General features: G+C 47.0%; 1 protein-coding gene across 1 annotated transcript in view; it reads left to right on the forward strand.

Moving 5' to 3' along the window:
• The window catches only part of SNX29 (sorting nexin 29), a gene marked incomplete at both ends in the record, with an annotated part of 539,882 nt that overhangs the window by 322,219 nt on the left and 193,947 nt on the right, over positions 1–23,716 (forward strand). The window contains 1 exon segment of the mRNA XM_079720019.1: positions 9,207–9,323. Within this exon segment, the coding sequence (XP_079576145.1) occupies positions 9,207–9,323 (117 nt within the window).

Here is a 23,716-nt window from a genome sequence, read left to right on the forward strand (position 1 = left end):
GAAGGTGGTTAAGGCTGTAGGTTCTGTGGGACCAGTGACACCGGATGTTTTTCTTGGTGCCGGTTTAATGGCATAATAATGGCCACCAGTTACGGAGCGCTCGGTGCCTGTGGGCTCCCAGCTGAGCGCCTCTTGTGTATATATCACCTTGCTCAGATCTCACAAAAACCCTGTGAAATCTACACTGTTAACCTCACTTTATAAATGAGAAACTGAGACCCAGGTTGGTGAAAGCTTCTTCCCGGAAGTCACAGCTAGAAGCGGGGGGAATCCCAGGTCGCTGGGCTCTGGAGTTTGTGCCTTAAATACCAGGCTGTGCGACCCCTCTGGTAATGCCACCAGGATGGGTGACAGGGGTTTTTTTTTGGCCGTGCTGCGTGGCATGCAGGATCTTTGTTCCCTGACCAGGGATCAAACCCGCAGTGGAAGCACAGAGTCTTAACCACTGGACCTCCAGGGAAGTCCCAGGATGGGTGACAGTTGATGGAACCTGTTTAAAAATTTCCACAGATGCATGAGGCCTCTTGTGTTATTCTTCTGACAGGAACGTGTCTTTCAGCAGAGGGCTGGGACTCAGGGTTTTGTTTTTGCTTTTTTTCCCCTGTCCTTGCTCATTTATCTCAAACGACCACCGGGAAGGTGTTGGCTGCTCTTTTATTATTGCCGTTTCTGTATATTCTGCCTTTGCTCTTTAAGGGCCATTAGTGGAAAGCAGGAAAGAAAAGGTGTTAGCTGGGTGGGTAGCAGCTGCTGCCTTGTGTGACCTTTCTCAGCAGCTCTCTCGGTGTATTCTCTGAATGGTCGGGTGTCGGGAGAAATGAGGGCAAACGTTGGGGACAGGGACCCAGCAGCTCTGTGGCTGGGCTTTAACAGTTACCTAACATCTGTTTCTCAGAGGCATCCCGTAATTAATTAGTTCTGGGTGTTTCCTCCTCCCCCATTAAACCATAATACCAGCCAAATGTTTTTAAGCATCCCTTCTCTCAAGCCCGCCGTTCCGAGCACAGAACGGCTCGTTACAGAGGAGATGGAGGAAGTCTCTCTCACACAGGAACTTATCCCTTGGCCTCCTTGCAGGCTTCTGCTTATCTCAGTGGCACTGCGGATGGAGGCCCCATGGGGCTGTCTTGGTGGACTTGAGGATGGGGCTGCTCCCCGGGCTCCCGGTGAGCCTGTTGCTTGGCAGCTCGACTGTGATCCAGGAGGATCAGTCCCGAGATCCCAGAGCTCTGCCTCGTCAGGGCGAGCCTGCACTCCTTCCCCGGGGTCAGCCCCACACAGCACAATCAGAGCGCAAGGTGGGCTGGAAGGCACAAGGAAACAGGAGACTAGGGAGATGCGGGACCCCGAGCCCCGCAGTCACACCGGCCCCCGCTCTTGCAGACTGGTTTTGGGCAATCGCTTTACCTTGCTGAGGCTTGCTTTCCTCATCTGTAAAATGGGCATAAAGCGCGACCTCCCAGGCCGCGGTGCCTGCTCCTGTAAAGCACCTGGAACACCGCCGGACCCGAGAAGGAGCTCCATTACGATAAATTAAGGATCACTCACTGTGGCAGGCACTGGGCGCTCCCCAAACTGTCATCGCTTTGTTCCTCATGACAAATCTGGACAATAGGGAACAATACCCCCATTTTACAAAGAAGGTACCAAGAGTCAGAGGTGTGAAGGACAGGACCTGGGTTTGACCTTCACGCCCCTCGTTTTTCCACACCTGGTTCCAGGCCCTGCTTAGAGGGCTCGTTGATGCCAAACATCTCCAGGTATTCCTGACAGCCCCCTGGAATGTCTTCATGTTGGAATTTTCATTTACACACTGGTTTGCACAGTGCCTTCATATGAAGCAATGACCACTTTGAAGAAGGCCCACCTTGGCTGCTGGCCAAGTTTCTGGGTTTCTCCTTGGACCCTGAGTTTCACAGTAGCTCCTGCCTTTGTTAAGGTTCTTGTTAACTCTGGGCGCTCCTTCCCTTACTGCCAGGGTCCCCCCGAGGGGCCTGGTTGCAGACCGGTCTGTGATAAGCCAGACTGGGCCTCGGGAGCAGCCAGAGACGGTGCCTTTTCCCGGAGTGTGCGCGTGATGGTGCCCCTTACCTGGGTAATGCTCTCTGTACTTGATCCCAGGTTTATCACCTCCTCCAGGTCCTCTGGTATCTTAAGATGCCAGCTCAGCATCCTGGTCATGGTATATGCAGAGAAGCAGGGTGGAAAGTCCAAAACATGGACTCAGAAATTTGCACACCAGTTCTGCTGCTTGCTTCCTGTGCGGCCTTGGGCAAGGTGTTTACCTTCTTTGTGCCTCTGTTTTGGTTTGCTGCTCGGTTCCTGAGCCTCTCCTTCCTCCTCTGGGAGATGGGCATGATCAGGCAGCTGCGGGCAAGGCCCACCATCAGTCTCAAAGAGGGCGATGGCAGCTGTGATGTTTTTTTGAAGACGTCTGTGACCTCGGCTAGGTCTGGACATGTGTTGTTTCAGTTAACGTTCCTGATTTTCTTAGTCTTCAAGCCTAAATTGACTCTGTACAAGGAAATAGGGTATATACATCTAAAAGACCAACAGATGTTGATAACATTGTTTCTTATTTTTCTTTTCAATTCTCTTCACAAATTTTATCCAAAAATGGTCGTATTTTGGCTTTTTTCATCGTTATTATTAGTCATTGTTTCTAATAATTATTAATGCAAAAAGTTGTTTCAAGTATAGCATCTGTGTTGTTGATAGGTGCTTCTCAAACTTTCTGTGCTGAAGAGCCAGTTTTTGGGGGGTTTTTTGGGTTTTGGTTTTGTTTGTTTTTAAGTATTTCCAATTCATTGCAAACTGGTACTTTTGTAAAATAAAAAAACCAACAAAACCAACTAGAAAAATTCCGGAATTCCTGGATTTCATACCAATATGAAATTGCTTCAGATGTTTCGAAATGCTTATTGTGAATTTCTGTGCTTGCCTCAGGTGGATAGCAGACAGCTCACATCCCTGCCCCAGTTCACGGCCCCCTGGGTTGCAGACTTAACTTTGCCATTGCAGGAGTAACAGCGCTGCGCGTGGTGGTTGCTGCCATCTGGTGTTGGCCGGCAGGCTTGATGTGGTTTTTATCTGGCTGTGCCTTTGTTCACCTCCTTGAGAATCTGGAAGTTGAGAGCTGACAAGTGGAGGAGCTTCCGTGACATCCTGATTTTACAAATGATGAACTGAAAAACCTAGGTTTCTAGAACTAGGGAGTGGCCCCACTGTAATTCACACCTGAGTGTGTGAAATCCTTCCCCTTTGTCTTTGACAGTGGTTCCTGAGCCTGATTGATCATCACAGTCACTGGGATCTTTAAAAAGTATTGCTCTGGACTCCCCCACATTGAATCAGCATTTCTGGGAGTGAAGCCCAGAAATCTGCATTTCTCAGAAGCCCTCCGAGCAACTAATGATCAGCTTGCTTTGGGAGCCACTGGTCCACACTGTGCTGCTTCCCTCTGCTCTGCGGGACTGACTCATCTCCTTAACCCCTGAAGGGCTCCTGTGCCCCAGGGTGGAGGGCAGGGAACACAGACAGTGGCTCTGACTCTGATGCCTTCGGCTCACAGCCTGACCTCTCTGAGCCTCGAGGCCCCATCCATAGGAGGCCCTGCACACCTTACAGGAGGGTGGCGAGGGTCACATGAACTGATGGATATAATAGTTGGTGTTCAAAAGTATGTTAAGGCAAGTGGGCACTGGCTAGGGCTTGGTCTTCACCTAGGCGGACGCAGTGTCTTCACCGCAGAGGGAGGTTCTAGATCCCTCCCCACAGCCAGTGTCACTGGGACCCACAAACAGTTTGTGTGTTTTATAAAACTGAGGTAGATTCTGAGGCATCAAGTGAACATTCTCAGAGAGTTTGAGTATGTGACCAAAAGAGTCTCAGTTGCTGTTAAAATTTGGGGGTGTCTTGGGCTAATAAATCAGGAAGTGTCTAATTCGGTACAGTAGCCAAATGAGGAGTGAAGCAAGATTTACTTGAATGTGATTAGATAGAACATTCTGATATAAAAGGAAGAGCCAGAGGCTTTTTTTTTAAATTTATAATCTTTTCATGATTTGGCAGGTAATTATGATAATTCCTGGGATTTTCACAGACTTAAAAGCTTCTTCACAGACACATTATTTTTGGAGATCATCTTCCCTGATGCCTCAGCTGGAAGGGATTTCTCAGTCTCCTGAAGCTCCAAAGGCATCATCTTACAATCCCCAACTCAAATGTCACCTTGATGACGCCTTTCCCCGTCAATGATGACCCTTTATGCCAGGGATACTAAATAGGTGTCATCGCCTAGGCCAACACACTGATCAGTTGGTTAGGGCTGACTGGGTATCTTCTTGAGGAAGGTGGTGGTGATTGACTAGTGATGTCTGCGAAGTGGCAGGCAGTGGGAGAGAGCAATGGAACCTGATAGATTTCACCAGTTCCCTGTGGTTGGGCATTTAGGTGGGTTCCAGCCATTTGGAGCTAAACGTCTGCTTGAGCACGTGTGCAAGTAGAGGCACAGGCTACTCCACAGCAGGGGTTTGCTAAGCCACAGGTCAGTGATTTCAAAAGTTTGACAGATGTTGCCAAACAGCCTAGTGACTTAAACTTCTTAAATCTTTCTACCGTCTTCTCTCCAGCCTAAACGACAAAACCCAAATGTTGACTGATAAGCATTCACACCTTATTAGCTCATGAGCTGTGCACCTACCAGACATAACTTGGGAACCGTACCTGCCGCCATCCACGTGTTCCCTTGGGTCTTTCAGAGAATCGGGGCTCAGTTCCCAGTGCTTTGGCCCATGTTGGGCTCTGTTGGAAGCTGCATCAGCTGTGGTCAGTGTATCTCCACCTGGCATTTGCCTCTGACTTTGTCACCGTCATAAGTGTTGTCAAATGGCACCTCCTCCTTAGCCGCCTTCAGATTAGTTTTCGAGGAAATACAACTGCTGAGAGTAGTAAGAAACATGACAGACTTCTACAGTGGCCCTGAGTGTTGATGGTGCCAGAACACAGTGAGTGCCCGGCTGTGATTTAGGGCATGGATCGGCCACAGGAGGCTGCCTGGCACGTGTCAAGGCCGATTCGAGAAGTGACTCCTGAGTCTTGTCTCTGGGCAAGGACTTTCCCGATACCCCATCTTCCAAGTCCTCCTCTCTCTCTGAGCTCTAGTCCGGTTTGTCTGACCTCTAGGATGTGAACCCCATGAGTTTCCTGCACCCCAGCACTGAGAACAGTGCCTGGCGGACAGTTAGCAATTCTCTTGGTGACATTCCTGCTTTGGAGACGGTGAGGCTGTCTCCGCAGCCGTCTGAGCCACTTGTTAAGGAACATGTGGCCCTTGTCCATGTGGCTTCTAGAGACCTGCCTCTCCTCCTCCTCCTCTTTCATGTCCCTTTCACGTGGTCACCCACCATGTAAAATGAGCTTTCATTCACTGAGCATTTGCCACGTGCAGACATGGTGCCAAGCCTGCTAAGGGCGGCAGCTCATTTCATCCACACAGCGGCCCCGTGAAGTGAGCATTTTTTGTTTGTTTGTTTTTTGTTTTGTTTTGTTTTGTTTTTAACATCTTTACTGGACTGTAATTGTTTACAATATGTTAGTTTCTGATGTATAACAAAGTGAATCAGCTATACGTATACATATATCCCCATATCCCCTTCCTTCTTGTGTCTCCCTCCCACCCTCCCTATCTCACCCCTCTAGGTGGTCACAAAGCACTGAGCTGATCTCCCTGTGCTATGTAGCTGCTTCCCACCAGCTACCTGTTTTACATTTGGTAGTGTATATATGTCGATGCTAGTCTCACTTCATCCCAGCTTCCCCCTCCCACCCCATGTTCTCAAGTCCATTCTCTATGTCTGTGTCTTTATTCCTGTCCTGCCCCTAAGTTCATCAGAACCATTTTTTTTTAGATTCCATATATATGTGTTAGCATTCGGTATTTGTTTTTCTCTTTCTGACTTACTTCGCTCTGTATGACAGACTCTAGGTCCGTCTACCTCACTGCAAATAACTCAATTTTGTTCCTTTTTATGGCTGAGTAATATTCCATTGTGTATACGTGCCACATCTGCTTTATCCATTCATCTGTCGATGGACACTTAGGTTGCTGCCATGTCCTGGTGAGCGTGGTTTTTAATCCCCATTTTGTAGGTGACAGGCCTCAGGCTCACAGAGGTTAAGTGACTCATACAGGAGCACACTGTTAAGTGATCCAGCCAAGACCAGTCTTGCACCAGAGTCTGAGCCCTTAACTGCCTCTCTCAGCTACCTCCCTGCCAACCTCTGGGCCTTTGCACCTGCTGTTTTCTCTGCTGGTTGTGTCTTTCTCCTCTTTGTCCACAGGATGACCTCCTAGAGCTCAGCATGTTTATGGAACGTAGAAGACCCGTGGGGCTGAGTGACCTTAGGGAGAGTTGTTGGGAGGAGAGGGGCAGGAGATGGTGTTAGGGGGAGAGGCCGGCGCCGGACCCGGAAGGAGGGTGGATTTTTATCCTTAGGGCAGTTAGAAGCATTGAAGGTTTTAAACAGCAGGTGACAACATCAGCTGTTGCTTTGGGGCTTGGTGGAGAAAGGATTGGAGGGCCCCTGTCTCTCTCTCTATCCTATTCCCTGCAGCTATTGAGAATAACAAAGGAAGGTCAGGTGAAACCTGTAAATGCCCTCAGAGCCTCATAGAAATCCTGGTAGGCAGTGGTTGTGTCTGATGATAATGGGAACCATTTGTGATCTCACATGTCTCTTCTGAGGCTCTCTCTGAGTCTTGAATTCATTTCTAGTTATACTAGAGTTTGGAAAGAGTTGTTTGAGGAATAGTAAGCTCAGTATGGTTTATATAAGATGAAAGCCATTTATATCAATAAATGTTTGTAGGGATATGTAATGGAGAAATTCAGGGTTTCAGAGCTTTGCCTAGTAACAATGAGCATTGCCATTTTAATGACTGCAGGAAATTATTTCATCAGATTTTGTCTCCTCAGTTCCATAGGATTTTCCCCCCCATTCCCTGGTGAAATGAAAGCTTTGTCTGATGTGGTCAAGTTACTCTCTGGCTGCAAAAGAGAACCAGCGTTTTGACAGCTCATGATAAACACCCCTTGAAGCTGGGATGTTTCAGTGTTTTATGCACTTATGGAAAATTGTTTTAACACTCTAGTTTCCACTGCCAAACAAAATAAAACAAAACAAAAACAAAGCAAAACCTTGCTTTGCTTTAGAAATGACAGTGGCACTTATTTAAAGCTTGCATTTTGTGGGGGCATATTAGCAGGTATTTAGCAGTGATATTGGCAGTTGTGTATGTTTCCTGCTTGCCGTGTGGTAAATGGATTCTCAGCCCTGAGGAAGCTCATGGAGGGTTTATGTGATTTCTGTGTGGAGGAGTTGAACAGGCATTATTAGTGATGTTGTATTTGTGAAGGGCCAAAAGATCATCTTAAGCTTTTTTTATACAAAAGGAATAAGGCAACCGGGGAATATTAAAAAAACATTGTTAAAAGACTCAGTGACTTATTCTCCATTTGTTAATTGCATGGCTATTGCAGTGTCTTTTATGCCATTTTCACTTTGCACTTCACACTGGTTTGAAAAAGGTGAGCATCTGAGGGACAGAGAGGGGATGACATTTGAGTGGAGATTCACAGAGCAAATTAATGGGTGCATCAGAATTATGGTTGGGAACCTGATAAATTTCATGTTGATTACACCTGGCTCCCCTTACTTTCAGGTGAAAATTTTTAATTCTTTTAAAGAGGCTAAGTGGTTGTTCTCTCTGATAAATTATTAGGAAACTAAAAAGCAAAGAAAAGTAGAAAGAATGGAAAGAAAAATACCCCTTGACTAATGTTAATATCTTCGTTTATTTCCTCCTATGCCTTTTAACCTTTATATAACATATCAAAAAAATAAAAATAAAAAGGAGGGCTTCCCTTTATTCCTCCTGAAGCATGAAGATTCAGGTTACTCTTTTTTTCCCCCACAAAGCTTCTCCTTACATCCTTTCTTTATTCTGACAGTATGTTTTATATTTCACATAGAATACTTATTATAAATGGTCTGATATTATTTATGTGTTATATAGAATGTAGTAAGTACCTGGCTGAAGTCTGGGGTATAGGAGGGATGGTCTTTTGAGAAGGGCAGAGGGACAGGGGCTAGGTGGGGTCTGCTTGACCTCTGCATTCGGGGGGGCTTCTCTGTAAGATGCTTGCCAGATTCTTCCTTCAGGGTTCCTGATGAGCATGGCAAGATTACATCCTCACATTTCTCTAAAACATTTAAATAAATTACAGTTGAATTTGATTTTAAGCCCCAATAAGATCACTCTTGTAATCAGAGAAATTACTGTATGTTTTGACCATATGGGATATCTTTGTTCTGTTTGTAAGTTACAGCTTGAAAGATCTGTTACTGATTCTGTACATCAGTCATGGGCCATCTTATCGCAACCTCCATTTGTATTTATTTGGGATCAGCCAAGAGTATTGAAACATGGATAAATTCGCAGGCTCTTGGCAGGCCTGAATGGGCTAAACAGTGGAGTGGCAGGATTGTGGAGTGTGGCCCAGTGGTCAAGAGCCAGGGCTGCGGAGTCAGCCCTTTATTAGCTATGTGACTGTGGCCCAGCTCCTTAAACACCTCTGACATTGTTCCTCTTTCTGTGAGGCGGGGCAATAATATCTTCCTCAAGTATTTTCCTGGCATAGAATGAGCAGTGACCATAGGGCAGCTGTGCTGCTGCAGGTGTGTCTGTCACCCTCACTGTCACCATCCTCAACAAGGCTCCGGTTCTGTTTTCTTGGTTTTCAGAACCAAGGCCCTGATGAACAGAAATGGTCGGTCATTCTACTTGTACCATTAGCAGGGAAATCCTTGACAGGCACAACTCGGATGAGAAAGAAAGCCTTTGCCAGAAAATTATTCATTTATTAAGAACAAAAGCCTAAGGTCCAAAAATGACCTGATACAGTCATATTGTTACCATAAACTGGGGACCATTGAGTCCATAATGTTAAAATCAACCAAGCCAGAAACGTATTCAACTTCTGAGTGGATTGCGTAGCTAATCCGTAAGTATAAGCAGTATTACTGTGTCCAGCCCAACAACCTCCTGATGCCTTGCTGACAAGTGATGGTCTCGGAGAGGGCGGGGCGAATCGTGGGGAGGGTCCGCCCTCCGAGCCTCACTGCGTGGTGCTTGTGTGTTGCAGGTGGCAGAGATGCACGGGGAGCTGATCGAGTTCAATGAGCGCCTGCACCGGGCCCTGGTGGCCAAGGAAGCCCTCGTGTCCCAGATGAGGCAGGAGCTCATCGACCTTCGGGGGCCGGTGAGTGCTCCCACCCGGCAAGGCCCTGGCCTTGCCATTCTGCCCACACCGTCTGTCGGTCCACCCAGCCTCTGCTGCTCACAACCGTGCTGTTACGTGTGTTCAATGTCAAGGGTATGGAAAAGTACAGAGGCTAAAAGAGGGAGCATCCAGGTACCCACCATCGAGATTTTACCTGCATTAGCCTTTACCACATTTGCTTTCCTTTGGGTGGGAGGGGGTAAAGTAAATAAAATGCTACAAAATCTGTCAAAGTCCCCTTGGCACCATTTCATGCCCTGTACCCATAATCGATATTCTGAAATTGGCATATAGCCTTCTCTTCCCTGTTTTTATAATTACTACATGGATAAATTTCCATAGAAATAAATAGTTTAGGTTTTGTGTAACTTTTACCTACATGGTATACTTGTACATATCTGTTTGCCCCGTGTGTATGTGTGTTTATGTTTATTTAGTATTATGGTTTGAGGACCATCCCACATAGATCTAATAGAGGGCTTTAAACTGCAGCACTCTTGATACTTTGAGCCACTTAATTCTTTGTGGGGTGGCTGTCCTGCGCACTGTAGGATGTTTAACAGCATCCCTGATTCCTACTCACTCGAGGCCAGTAGCACCCACCCAGTCATGGCAACCAAAGATGTCTCCAGACATTGTCAGATATCTCCTGGGGGACAGAATCACCCTGGTTGAGAGCTCCTGACCTAGTTTGTTCACTTTCTTGATTCTTTAATTCTCTATTGAATGAAATACTACAATATTTTAAATCTGGTTGTGTTCATAAACATGTAGGTTGTTTCCAGTATTTTGCTACTGCAAATCATGTTGCTGAGAGCATCTTGTCCTTTTTTTTTTTTTTTTTTTTTTTTTTTTGCGGTACGCGGGCCTCTCACTGCCGTGGTCTCTCCCGTTGCGGAGCACAGGCTCCGGATGCGCAGGCTCAGCGGCCATGGCTCACGGGCCCAGCCGCTCCGCGGCATATGGGATCCTCCCAGACTGGGGCACGAACCCGTATCCCCTGCATCGGCAGGCGGACTCTCAACCACTGCGCCACCAGGGAGGCCCCATCTTGTCCTTTTGTGCACATTTATAATAGCTTCTTCTTTGCTTTAAAACTTTCTTATGATGTCAAATGTTAAACACCCGAAGGTCGGCGGATGTGTGATGCACTCGCACGTAACCATTGTCCAAATGAGCTATTGTCAGTCATGGTCAGTCTTATTTCAAGTTACCAGTACCTGCTTTTCCCTTCCATATTGGTTTGAATCAAATACCAGGCAGTTTCATCTGTAGACATTTCAGTGTGTAGCTGTAAAAATGAAGAAAACAAATAGAATATCATGGTCAGGCCTCCATTATCAGTAATTTGTCTATACCGATGAATATCGGTGTTCAAATTTCTTCTTTTCTCATAATTTTTTAATAGTTTTTTTGAGTCATGGTGAGGAGTGACAGATCTAGATCTGTCTGCTGTGAAAGACTGGACTTTTTTTTTTAAACGATTGAAAATTGTCAAACTTTGGACTCTTAACAAACCTTGTTACACCCATCCATACTAAACAGCCAAGAAGTATAAAAGGGTATGTTCAGTGAAAAATAAATCTCCTTCCTATCCCGGGCCCTTTATTGTCCTGCCCAGAGGCAATGACAATGATCCGTCCTGGGTTTCTCTTTACAGAGATGAGCAATGCTTGAGTAAGCCACGCGCACACACCTACACGTTTAACAGCCAGTAGCGGCTCTATCCCCTGTTCTGTATATTACTTTCCTCTCACCTATCTATGTACTTTGGACATCATTTTATTGTACTTCGCGTGTAGACCTGCATCCTTCTTTTAAAGAGCTGCATTGTATTCCTTTGAACTGATAATACCAAGGTTTATCTAACCAGGCCCCCACTGATGGATATTGAGTTGTTTCCCATTTTTATTTTTACACCAGAGCTGTCAATAACATCCTTGTGAAATCCACATTTAGAATAGAAGGTTGTCTGGCAGCTCATGGGGCTACACTTGCTGGGTGTAGACCCAGAGATCTCGTCTTGCAAGCTTTCGGGGCGCTGGGAGGACTAGCCTCTTCTTCCATCCTCCTCCATCTGTTGCGGGAAAACCCTTCCTGAGCGCCAGCATCTGTCAGGAACTCCCCGGTTGTCAGAGTTCCGACGGTGTGTCAGGCACACATGGGTCTTCACCTTCATTCTCTCATTTGATTTTGATGACAAGCCTGTGAGTCGAGTGGAATTGGCATCCTCTTTAATAAACATGGCAGTTGAGATGCAGAAGGGTTCAGGCCCCGCTGGACTTCTCATTATATTTCACCACGGTGCTGGGCCCCCAGCCCATCGGCTTTCTTCTGCTCCGGGTCCCTTGCTTCCTCCCTCTGTGGGGCCTTTGCTCCTGCTGCCCCCTCTGCCTGGAATAAGGCTCTGGGGCCCAGGTAACTCACCCCTCAGTATCTACTCATCGCCTCCTCAGGAAACCTGACCAGGTCAGATTTTCCATGTTGAATGTGATGTTTATATGTGTCTCTCCCTTCTTCTCTTGCTGTGATTTTACATTTATCTCTCACTAATCAGTATCTCCATGAGGTGCCCCTCCTTGAGGGCAAGTTCCATGTCTCTTTCTGCTCCCTTTGAATCCCATTGATTCACATAGTAGGTGCTCAATAAATATAAGTTGACTGAGTGAGTGAATGAGGGAATGTCACAGGTAATAAGTGGTGAAGTCCAGATTTTCCCTGGGCCCCTCTGACATGAAAGCCCATCTTCTCTCCTCCTGCCAGGCTCCCTCTTGCTTCCAGTCTGATTGCCCTTCAAGGCAGTGACATCCCTTTACCCAGAGGCAGCTCGAACCGTCATCAGATCCTTTCCTGCGGGCAGCTTGTGATGGCCAGAAGTGAGGAGGGAGTAAAGCGGTCCTGAAGGCTGTTGGGAAGAGCTGGCCATTTGGACATTGGCCCCAAGGGGACATCTTGACCTTGTTGTTACTGCCTCAGGCCCGCTTCAGTCATCTGCCCAGAGCCAGACAGACGGGGCAGAGGAGGGAGGCAGCCGCAAACTCAGCTTCAGTTCTGGAGCCCGTGAGAGGCCTCTCCTGTGGGAGGCTGCCCTACCCCGTCGTTTCCACTCTCTGCTGACCCCGGACTAGACTTCCTCCCAGACCGCCAGAGTATTTGAGGGTCTCACGGTCAGGACCGGGTCTGCCTTATTCGGAAACCCCGGTTTCCTCTTCCATCAAGTGGAGAGTAACGTGGCACTAGCCGCTTGGGCTTCTCCACGAGATGCTACCGGTAAAGGTGCTTGGTGGCGGGCACATGGTAGGGGCCCCGTTTTCACCTCTGAGTCCACAGTGCCCAGCACCCTGCCTGCCACATCGTCGGTGCTCCGTAAATGTTTGCCAAGTGAGAACTTCATTTTCATAGAGCAGAGGATGACTCCATGCACCAAATAATAAATTTTTTAAAAGATAGGTGCAGGGACACAGTTTCTTCTCAGTGATATCTTTTCATGATATTATAGACTTTTAAGAAGTCACTTATTTTAAGGAGAAGGGTTAAATCCTTATTTTAAGGATTAAGGGTTGAATCTTTTCCTTTTATTTTTTTGAATGTAAGTATTTTTAGGACTCTCTCCTCATTATACCCCCCCGCCCCCAGTATAAGATGTGAATGAATGCTGTAGTTTTTTTTTTTTTCTTTTCGTTTTTACCTTTTAGCAGGATTTGATTACAGCCCTGAAAGTTCTCTGGGAGAACAGCTCCTCTTTTGAATAATAAATGGAGACAGAGAAATAGAACCTTGTAAGATGACAGGATGTAGAGGTCAATTACAGTCACAGCACAGGGAAAGCTGAAGGCAAAACAGCTCATTAAGTGCAAGTTTGTTCCCACAGGGGAAGCAAACTTGGTCTCACTTTATGTAATTGAAGTTGGATTCCTCTCTTTCCTCCCCCTTCTGTGGGTCTCTGTTTCTTTGTCCTAAGTACCGTTTAAGTGGGTCACCTCCACTTAAGCAGAAAAGACGCCCTGCCTGGTGTGGCTTGAGGTCTGTAGAATTGCTTCCCTGATTCAAAGCACCAGCCCTGTTGATTTGTCCTCCTGTCACCAGTCTCTCACCTGTCCCCTCCCTTGTCTGTGTGATGAGGGCCACGTACTATGTGCTTGGTGTTGGCGTGCGTTTTTATCCTTTCCCCTCAGAACAATCCTGTATAGTATATAATGGACCTAATAAGGTCCATTTTTCAGCTTAGCAAACCGAGGCACAGAGAGGTCTCAGGACTCACCAGACTCACGTGAGGCACACGGCTCCGCAGTTGCACCAGATTGCAGATCCAGGACCATCTCATTCTTCAACACCATGCTGCTTACTCTCCTGTTTTCTTTCCTTTTTCATTTCAAGCAAAACTTAGTGTCTGTTGTTCTCCAAGCACAACGCCCCTGGGGATTTTGAAGATTCACACCCCTCCTTGGTGAAGCTCTCGCACACTCCACTCCCTGACCGCATCTCCCCCTTCCTTGTCTCCCCCTCTCGCTTCTTACATCGAAGTTGGTTGGGTTTTCTTTTTTGTCTTACTGATCACTTAATCTTGATATCAGACAGGCTCTTTGGAAATTTGGAATCGGGAGAAGGCAGAGTTTCGTAAGAGTAAAATAATAATTCAAAGGGTGCAGGCAGGTGGTGCATATAAAAAAGGAGGGAGTGCTGTGATAAATCATCTGGCTGCTGGATGCCGGGCTTCTTTGCTGTAGCACTTTCTGCCAGGTTGCCTCATGGCGGTCCATGAAGGGGCGCTCCGGCGTGCTTTGTAGGCAGTATTTCCCCAGGGACCATCTTGTCTAAGATTTTTTTCAAGGGATGCATTGAGGAAAGTTAGGGCCGAGTTATGTATCATGTTCGTTACCCCACACGCCAGCTGCAGGGAGATCCTGGCAGCGCGGGTTGTCCCATGAACCTGCCCTGGCCTGGGCTTCACGGGGCCCAGAGGGGAGGAGGTGGCATTGCCTGGCCGTGGGGCGCACTGGGCCTGCCCCCGCTCTACCGGGGGTGAGTGGCCGGCCAGGCGTTCAGTCTTGGGTCCCACTGGCCTTCCACTGACTCCCCAGCTGGCCGGGGTCTCAGTCATCTGAACCCCAGGCACTTTGGGCCTCCTCCACACTGGCTCCCAGACAGCGGACTGCGCGGTTCTCTTGGATTCTCTGTGCTCTCTTTTGCTGTCTCTGTTTTTTAATCTCTTTGTTTCTTCTGTCTCTTTGTGTCTCTCTCTCCCTGCTCCTCTTTGTTTCTCACTCTCTGCTCTTTTCTTTCTTGGTCTGCCTCTGCCTGTCTTTCCCTGTCTCTCTCTTTCACCTCCTGTGTGCGTGTTGGTTTCTCTGCCTCTGTCTGTCTGTCTCTCCCTGGTCCTGAGTCTCTCTCTGCCACTGTCTCAAGCTCTGTCTCTCCCCTCCCCCTTCCCTTCCCATTGTCTCTAGTTTCATAGACATTTACATTGCTCTGTGGCATGATGACGATGCTGTTCATTGCAATTGCCTTGAAAATCTGCAAATCCTTTCCGTTTCGGGTTCCCTGAAGTAGCTTACAGTAGAATCAGCTTCCACGAAAGTCTTTGCAGACTCTCCCTTCTTGCTTGCATCCCTCCTGAGCTCCTGCCTGGCCCTTAATCTGTTTCAGTGGCACTTTGTGCCCCAGCATCTGTCACTCTGTATTACCACTTTGTGTTGAATTTTCTTTTTTTTATCTGTGGATAGATAGCCGCCCTGTGACAGGGGCTGTGTTCATTTTCCTCTTCTCGGAGGCTGGCACACAGTCACTCAGGGAGCAGATGCTGTCTGAGTCGGGCCACGCACCTGCAGTACCTATGGAAACACTGTTAACCACAGTATCTGATCATCCAGAAAGGTGCTGTCCTGGAGGCTGCTGGATGCCAGAGACTTCCTGTTAATCCTCGCTGCAAGCTGCATGGTGTTTCCATGGGCCACCTTCCCTCCGTTATTGAAATGACTGAGCTGGTGGGAGAGAAAGACCAGGAATTTAAAACTCAGGGGTGAGACAGATGGACAAAGCTCACCTCAAGTTTTGTAATAAGGTCTACTTTGAAATAAAATGCTTCCTGGGACTTTCTTGGTATCTTTAAAACCTTCCGAGGGAGGGATCTCATTTGAGGGCTGATGCTATTTAAGTCCAGAGCTTAAAAGAAATATATTTTTCAGCTGGGTGGCACTTGCTGAATGTCTAATGATCAGGCACCAAATTGTCTGCCGTCCCACAGCAGCTCTAAACAGCGCATTCCAAATTATAAGAGGCTTTTTAATTCGGCACTTGGACATCCGTGTTCTAATCGTCTACCATCTTGAAGGAGATTATTTTTAAAAGTGCCATTTAAGAGAGGCTGCTAAAAATATGTCTCACATAGAGGCTTAAGTCAGAAATATTAGTTTTTGTCACAAAATCATCCGGAAGGATGCTTGCAGAACCCACTTTAAACAGCTCAGTGCCAGAGAATAAAAGCCCCTCTTTGAGCCCGGTCACCCTTTTCTGTCAATGGGCAAATTGCCCGCCTGATCACACGCCCCTTGGCATTAATGCTGGACTCACAGGTCTGTCTGCCCCCATGTGCCCAGGTCTTGCCCCTGGTTTATGCCTGGTTCACTCATGGCTGTGGGTAGTTGGGTTCCTTTGGGGAGCCCTGAGGGGCTACAGTTTAGCATTTGGGTAGACAGAGCCTGGCTACCCAAGGCTTACGGATGTGGAACTTTGAAATTACATTTCCAGTAAGATCAGAGTTTTGTGTCAATTGACAAATGCAGCGCGTGCAAGCTTTGCCACAAGGCTGATCCCTTACTGATGCAAGTAGGAAGCACTGGCAAGGTACAGAGTCATCAAGACATGTGCACATCGGGCTCCCTGATGACTTCAGCTGTGGGTTCAGGGAGGCATTTGCTGCCTGTCCGTCACTCGTGTTTTGTGAGGCTGTTTTTACACAGCGTGTGAGGCATGCTGCAGGGTTGTGGAGGACATGGGCTCCGCCCCTGAGAAGGTAAAGAGCAGAATATGTTTTGCCTGACTTGCGTCTCTCTGGTTTGACTGCATTGTGACTTGGTGTGGAGACAGGTCACTCAGAGACCTTTCCTGCCACTGACGCTGAAGAGATAGAAGCCAGGTTTACAAAGCAACGCTTGCCCCCGATTTTGCCTGCTTGCTCACGTGGCCATGTGATCACTTGGCTTAAGTTCGCTGCTCACAGCCCCACCAGCAGGAAAAATGACAGGCAGAGACAGTCAAGGAGCTCTTGGGGCTCCCAGGCCCTGTGCCCCCCGTCTTTAACCACCGCGTCCTTCCTGACAGCAGCTCGCTCTTTCTTCTTTTGTTTTCATCTGACCCAGGAGCTCGGAGTCCGATGAATTGAAATCCTGAGCTCATGACCCACACCCACCTATTAGAGGTGCAAACAAGACCTACTCTTCTTTATTTAATATGGTAGCCCTGATCTCACTCTTTGCCTTCTATGGAAGCTGCTCCCAGACTCTACCCTCAATGCTCCTGTGGGTTCAACCTCAAGACTTTGGGTTGCTTGGCTCCTAACCTCTGTGTATTTTTTTGGCATGTAGGTGTCTCAATCTTATGTTGTTAGCCTGGAAAAGCTGTTCTTGAGGGTCAAGCAGCCATGTGGCCTGGGCTTGGACCTCTGTCCCATACTGTCAGACTGTGGTGCTGTCCTTGACTCATGTCATTTTTGTCATCCGCAAAATGTAGACTCTCCAGCCTCTTCCATCCTGTCTCCACTGTGCCTTGTCAATCCTACTGACTAAAACATGTCCATCTAAATCCTAATTTAATTGATTCTGTTTCTGCTAAATTAACACACACTGTATTTCCAAGGATACGTAATAGCCACGTGATTATACTTGTATAAACCCTCTAAATATATGTGCTTATTTCTTAATAAATATCTTTCTCCACAATAACAGAGTTCCCATCTGATGAGTCCTCCTCCCCCACCAATTGCATGTGACTCACATATTTTTTTTTTAAAGATTTCTTCCTATTTTTTATAAATTAAAAAAAAAAAAGGCCCATCTCTTCTTTTTTCTCTCCTGGTCCATCATTAACTTGGGGCTGCCAAGGTGGAGAGTGGCATCTGGGCATCAGAGCGATCTTACAGTTTGTTCTGGAAGCGTTCCCAATCTCCTCAAAGTGGATTTATGTAATCTTCCAGTGAGAATAAATGCTGTTTTTTACTGTATGTGTCATGGAGGTTGATTCCCTGGTCAGCTGCTTTGTGGGATCCAGAGCCGATTGTGCCTACATCTGCTGTTGTCTTCTTTTCTGGGAAACCAAGCCAAACCATTGGCTGCCTGTTCTTTTGAAAATGACCTCTTCCTGAGGGACGGCTACCATCTTGGAATTGCCTGTGGGGTCTGCAGAGCTGCTGCTCTTGTTTCTGAGGAAAAGGATTTTGCTGACCAGGGTTCAAGCTGTGTTCTCCCAGATGCACAAAGCCTCTGGGCCTTATCCACACCGAAGTGGGTGGCCGTGTTTTGAGATGTGATGGATGTTGCCAGCCAGGCGTTTGAGATCTGACTTTGACAAGGCTTTTGATAAAGTCAGAAAAACCTTGTGTCCGCTCAGTTGTTTTTTTTTTTCCTGTCCCAGGGTGTCATGGCCTTTGCCAGCATGAGAGCATGTGCCTCCGATGAGAATCCCCTCCTTCCCCTGTTACAGTGAGACTCACAGCCAGCTGTGGCTCCCAGTGCCTCCGGACATGCAGATCTTTTTTTGGCCTTTTTTTTTTTTCCTATTGAAGTAGAGTTGATTTACAGTGTTGTGTTAGTTTCAGGTGCACAGCAATGTGATTCAGTTGTGTATATTCTTTTTCAGATTCTTTTCCATTGTAGGTTATTACAAGGTATTGAGTATAGTTCCCTGTGCTATGTAGTAGGTCCTTGTTGTTTATCTATTTTATATATAGTATTAGCCTTGTTTTAGAAAGAATCTGGCAGATGCTGCAGCAGGACCTGACTCTGGCCTTGTCCTCGCCTCTCGCTCTTGGGCCACGGAGTCCTGCCCCTCACCTTTGCTCGTGCCCTTCTACTTGCATTGTCTTGCTTCTCTGCCTTTTGTCTTTCAGAAGACATGCTTTAATTTTTTTTTTTTTATTAAATGACACAAATAATATAAGAATCTATTTTTGAAAGATATTAAGTACTATACAACTGAAGAGAGTATAAAATAAAATACAAGTGTCCCTCTCCCAGAGAGCCTTACTCTAAGAGTTTGGGTATGTGTTGCCTTCTCCTTTCTTCCCACCTTTACAGATCTTCCCCACCCTTCAAAATCCAGCTCATTCTAAAGCCCTCAGTGGCCTGGTCAGTACTGAGTTGTTTCTGTTTTTAACTTCTTCTGAATTCCTGTAATCCTTTTCCCCCTCTGAACCACCCATTTTGTCTACTTTTCTTATGTTGTCCTTTGTTTACTTATTAATGAATTTGTTCTGTTGACTTAGACCCAGTTGATTTTTTTCTGCCACTGGACAAAAGTTTGTTGTCCAGTGGAGGACACACAGAGACATGTTACCACATAACTGCAGTGGAGTACGAGGAGGGTCTGGCAGAGGGCAGGCTCTTGATACGTATTTGTTGAATGACTGAAGTAACAAACAAATAAGAGAATTATGTAGAATCAGGTGTAATGGTGGCACAATGTTGGGTTAATTAACTGCTGGGATTGTCCTGGAAGGCTTCAGAGAGGAAAGGCTTGACTTGGGTTTTGAAGGATGGGTAGAACTTGGTTGGGAAGATGGGCCTATCAGGCGGGGGGACTGGCGGTGTAAATCAATATGGTGCGTTCATGGATATTATCATCCACTAGTTTCATGGGTGTATCCTTTGGCTTCTCCATCAGATAATGAAGTCCTTAAAAGTGGGAGTGACATTTACACTCCTGCCTTCAACGGGTAACATTTATTGAGCACTCTTTATACACCAAATCTTTCCCCAAGTGTTTTACATGTAGTAGCAAGCCCATGAGGTAGATATTACTGATTCCATTTTAGAGATAAGGAAACTAAGGCCCAAGTAAGATAGATAATGTCCCCAAGTCCTTAGGACTAGTAAGCGTGGAGCTGGTAGGTCTTACTTTTTGAGTCTTCATGTCCCCATCCCTAAATGGGGTGATGCCCACAAGAGAGAGTTGTATGAGGTTTGAATTAAATGAGATAATACCTCTAAATCACCCAAAGGAGGGGCCAAATATCAGCTTATCATAACCTTGAATAAAATAGCACCTCTGCCCCCTGCTTTATTTTTCTTCATGGCATTTATCACTGCTTGGCGTAGAGCTGTTGATTTTCTGTCTCCCTTTGTCTGTTGTATACTTGACTTGTGTCCCCAGTACCTGGTAAAGAGTATTAAATATTTGTGGCATGAATGAATGAATATTAGTTCTCACTTCCCACCATAGCATCCTGACTATGGATGGGGCTTCCCTGGTGGCGCAGTGGTTAAGAATCTGCCTGCTAGTGCAGGGGACACGGGTTCGAGGCCTGGTCTGGGAAGGTCCCACATGCCACGGAGCAACTAAGCCCGTGTGCCACAACTACTGAGGCTGCGTGCCAAAGCTACTGAAGACCACACGTCTAGAGCCCGTGCTCCACAACAAGAGAAGCCACCACAATGAGATGCCCGCACACCGCAACAAAGAGTAGCCCCCGCTTGCCACAACTAGAGAAAGCCTGTGTGCAGCAATGAAGACCCAACACAGCCAAAAATAAATAAATAAAATAAATTAATTTATTATTAAAAAAAAAAAAGAAAAATACTTGATGAATTTGACTGAAGCGAAACATTCTATGCCAGTTCCCTACACCAACAAGGGACCATGGATTTATATGTCACGAGATGATCAACATTGCTGTTTTCATTTTTTATTTGCTGTCATGTTCAGGGAACTATCATATGTCTCCCACCCCGATTTTCGTGATGTCTCAGTTTAAGCGTTTCCAATTTGAGTATGAAATTATCCATCAGTCGCAGAGAGAATTTGTGTTGTCCTAACTGGGGAAACTGTTGATGGAAGAGCGAGGGCCGGCTGGAGGGGGCTTGCCCCCTCTGCCCCGGGCCCCCATCTGGAATATCACTTCTACCCCTGGACAGTGGTCTGGTCTTGCCCATCCCCAGGATCCAGGATGATACCTTGTTTATTTATTCACTGCCTACACAGTAGCATTCTCCATGTGTTGGGGGCTGACCTGGGCACCACTAATGCAGAGAATGGACTGTTCCCTGGGCCCTCCTAGTCAGCAGTGTGGTGGAGGAGACACTCACGTGAGCTGAGCTGAGATGATGGCATCCAGGCCCTCGCCAGAGCCCATAAGCTACAAGTATCTATTCTTGGGTATCTAGACCCCACCTCAGCAGAAGGAGAATCTCTGCAGTGGGGTCGGCGCACACCCCTCATTGCCTTGGGTGATTCTAACACAGATGGTGTTGAGAACCACTGACACCTAGAATTTAATAGAGTTTTTTGGTTTCATTGGATTCAGTTTGCCTTCTCTATATAGCAAGTGTAGTTGGTTTTCTATTTGCTAGAGTGATTTCCTTTTGAGTAAATTTTATAACTAAAAAAGGTGAGTTGATTTAAAAAATAACATAAACAATAGTGCAGGTAGTACGCAAATGTGGCAAACATCACGACGGTGCCTCGTGACCGGCTGATGTGTGGGAAGTACTTCTCTTTGTTTTATCACAGGATCAAAGTTTTAGGTCCCCTTATTTTGGTTCCCGTTAGCATCACTGGGTTGGATTGGGCAGTATGCCAACGATTCATGAAGGGGTAACACAGAAACAGTGAACAAAACTCATCATTATACTTGTTTAGGGACTGTGCTAGTTGTCTGTTTCTGCATAACAAATTGTCCCAAAACGTAGAGGCAGAAACAACATTTTGAAATAGCAACATTTACGATCTTATGGTTTCAGGAATCCATGTGGTTTAGTTGGTTCTTTCCCTGGGTCCGGGCCACAGACATCTCAGGCCTGATGGGGGAAGGGTCTGTTTCCATACTCACCCGTGTGCTTGTTGGCAGGACTCAGTTTCTCAGGGGCTCTTAGACTGAGGGCCTTAGTTCCTCCGGGGCTGTTGGCTGGAGACCGTTTCTCACCACCCTGGTTCATCATAGCCACTTGCTTCATGGAAGTGAGCGAGCCAGGAAAGCATGAGAGAGACCAGCAAGATGGAAGTCGCGGTCTTTTATAACCTAACCTCGGAACTGGTTTCCCATCACTTCTGCCTTCATCTGTTGCTTAGAAGTGGTCAGTAGGGCCCACCCACCCTCAGGGAAAGGGATGACACAGGGCACGAATGCCAGGACGGGGGCCACTGGCCCGTATGTTAGGAGGCTGCCTAGCTTGGGACTGCGCTGAAGACACCCACTAATGCACATCCCTGTCACCTTGAGGGGCACCCATGGGAGAGCGTTCTCGCAGGTCCTAACGCCAGGAGAAGCTGTGCTTCCTCTCAGCATTCACTGTTTGTTTTTTATTTTGTTTGTTTTGTGGACATAGTGAATCTTGTAACTAGTTTTGTTTCACTCTTTGGTCAAGAGGCATTTGAGTCAAAATTACTGCTGCTTTTTTTTTTTTTTTTTTGCGGTACACAGGCCTCTCACTGTTGTGGCCTCTCCCGTTGCGGAGCACAGGCTCTGGGCGCGCAGGCCCAGCGGCCATGGCTCACGGGCCCAGCCGCTCCGCGGCACACGGGATCCCCCCAGACCGGGGCACGAACCTGCATCCCCCGCATCGGCAGGCGGACCCCCAACCACTGCGCCACCAGGGAAGCCCACTGCTGCTTTTTGATTATAGAGAAATGATTGTATAGAAATTTATGATCTGGAAATTCTATGGCAGGACTTTCTGCATACTGACGTTCTCTGGTCTGGTCTTCCATAGTAGTTCTATTTTATTTCTTTCATCGCTCTCCTCCATTCTTTTTGTATTATTATACTGAATTGTATATATTCTTACATGTCTCTACCTTCACATGTCTTGGGGTTTGGGGAACTTGGTATTTGTCAGTTTTGCTGTTTCAGGGTGGACTCTTGGTTTCTGAGGGATCAACACCTCTGTTTTCCTAGTGCCCGGCGTTTCCAACCAAGAGTGTGTGGGCAGGGCTGGCAGTGAAAGCCCTAAGTCACCTGGTTGCGAGGTGGGGGTGGATCACAACTCCTCAGAACTTGAGCAACAATGGCCAAGTCTGTGTTCTCCAGGCCTACACGTGCCTCTCTGCTTCAGTAACAGCATGGTTTGGCACAAGGCCCTTCACCTCTTTGAGCCTCAGTTTTCCCGTCTGTAAAATGGGGTGTGGTATATTAGGGTGGGCTGGGTTATGCTGCAGTAACAAAGAACTCCAAAATGCCATTATAGAAAACAATGGTTTCTGTCTCATCCATGTTGCATGTCCTTCACCAGTTTGCTGGCCCTCTGCTGCATCTTGTCATCATTCTCACACCCAGACCCAGGCTGTGGGAGGGGGACAAAACAGCCTGGCTGAGCACACACTCTATCTTCCACCTGGATATGAGACACATCACTTTTCTCTTATTTCATTGGCAAAGCAAGTCCCCTGGACACAGGTCACTGCAGGTAAGTGAGGACGCGCAGTCCTACCAGGCACCTAGGAGGAGCAGAGTTATTTGTGGCTGGCCCTGGTGACTTCCAGAGGTGGCAGCTTACTTGCCTCCTAGGGTGGTGATGGGACCTCAGTCAGGTAATGTCTGCAGAGCTTTTGGTGCCTGGCACCTGGGGTAGCACTCACTGAACCGTGATACTGGTGGTAGTTATGGTGGCTCTGATGGCGATGCTCATTAGAGAAGTAAAGCTTATCTAGGGGCCCACAGTTTGCAGACCTCTGTCTGATTGATGTATCCATTCAGTCCCTGTGTGTTGAGTTTCTCAGTTTCCCAAGTTCCACGTACGATGCTTTGAACTGGAGATCAAAGACAAGATCGACATGGTCTGTGTCCTGAAGTAGCTCCAGTCTCTCCTTGGCAGCAGGGATTGAAGGCTTTCCTTTGGGTTTTTCTTTTGAGGGCTTGACCTTCCTAGGAAAACATATGGAATAAAATAAAATAAATGCCAGACCTGGAAGGGATCATCGTTTCTGTATCAGTTAGGATGCTTTCAGTGGCAGAAACAGAGGACCCAAGCCAAAGTGGCATCAGCAGAGCAAGGAACTTGTTACGTTAGGCAACTAAAAAGTTCAGAGCTGGATGAGCCGTGGTCCCATCTTCTCAGTAATCATCAAGAGAAAGAACGAGACTGTCCACCATAGCCAGCAAAATCCCCAGGCTTCACTCTGATTGAACCAGCTTGAACCAGTCACTATGGCCACAAGGACAGGAT

This window comes from Hyperoodon ampullatus, assembly GCF_949752795.1.
Source record: "Hyperoodon ampullatus genome assembly, chromosome: 14".
NCBI classification, from domain to species: Eukaryota; Metazoa; Chordata; class Mammalia; order Artiodactyla; family Ziphiidae; genus Hyperoodon; species Hyperoodon ampullatus.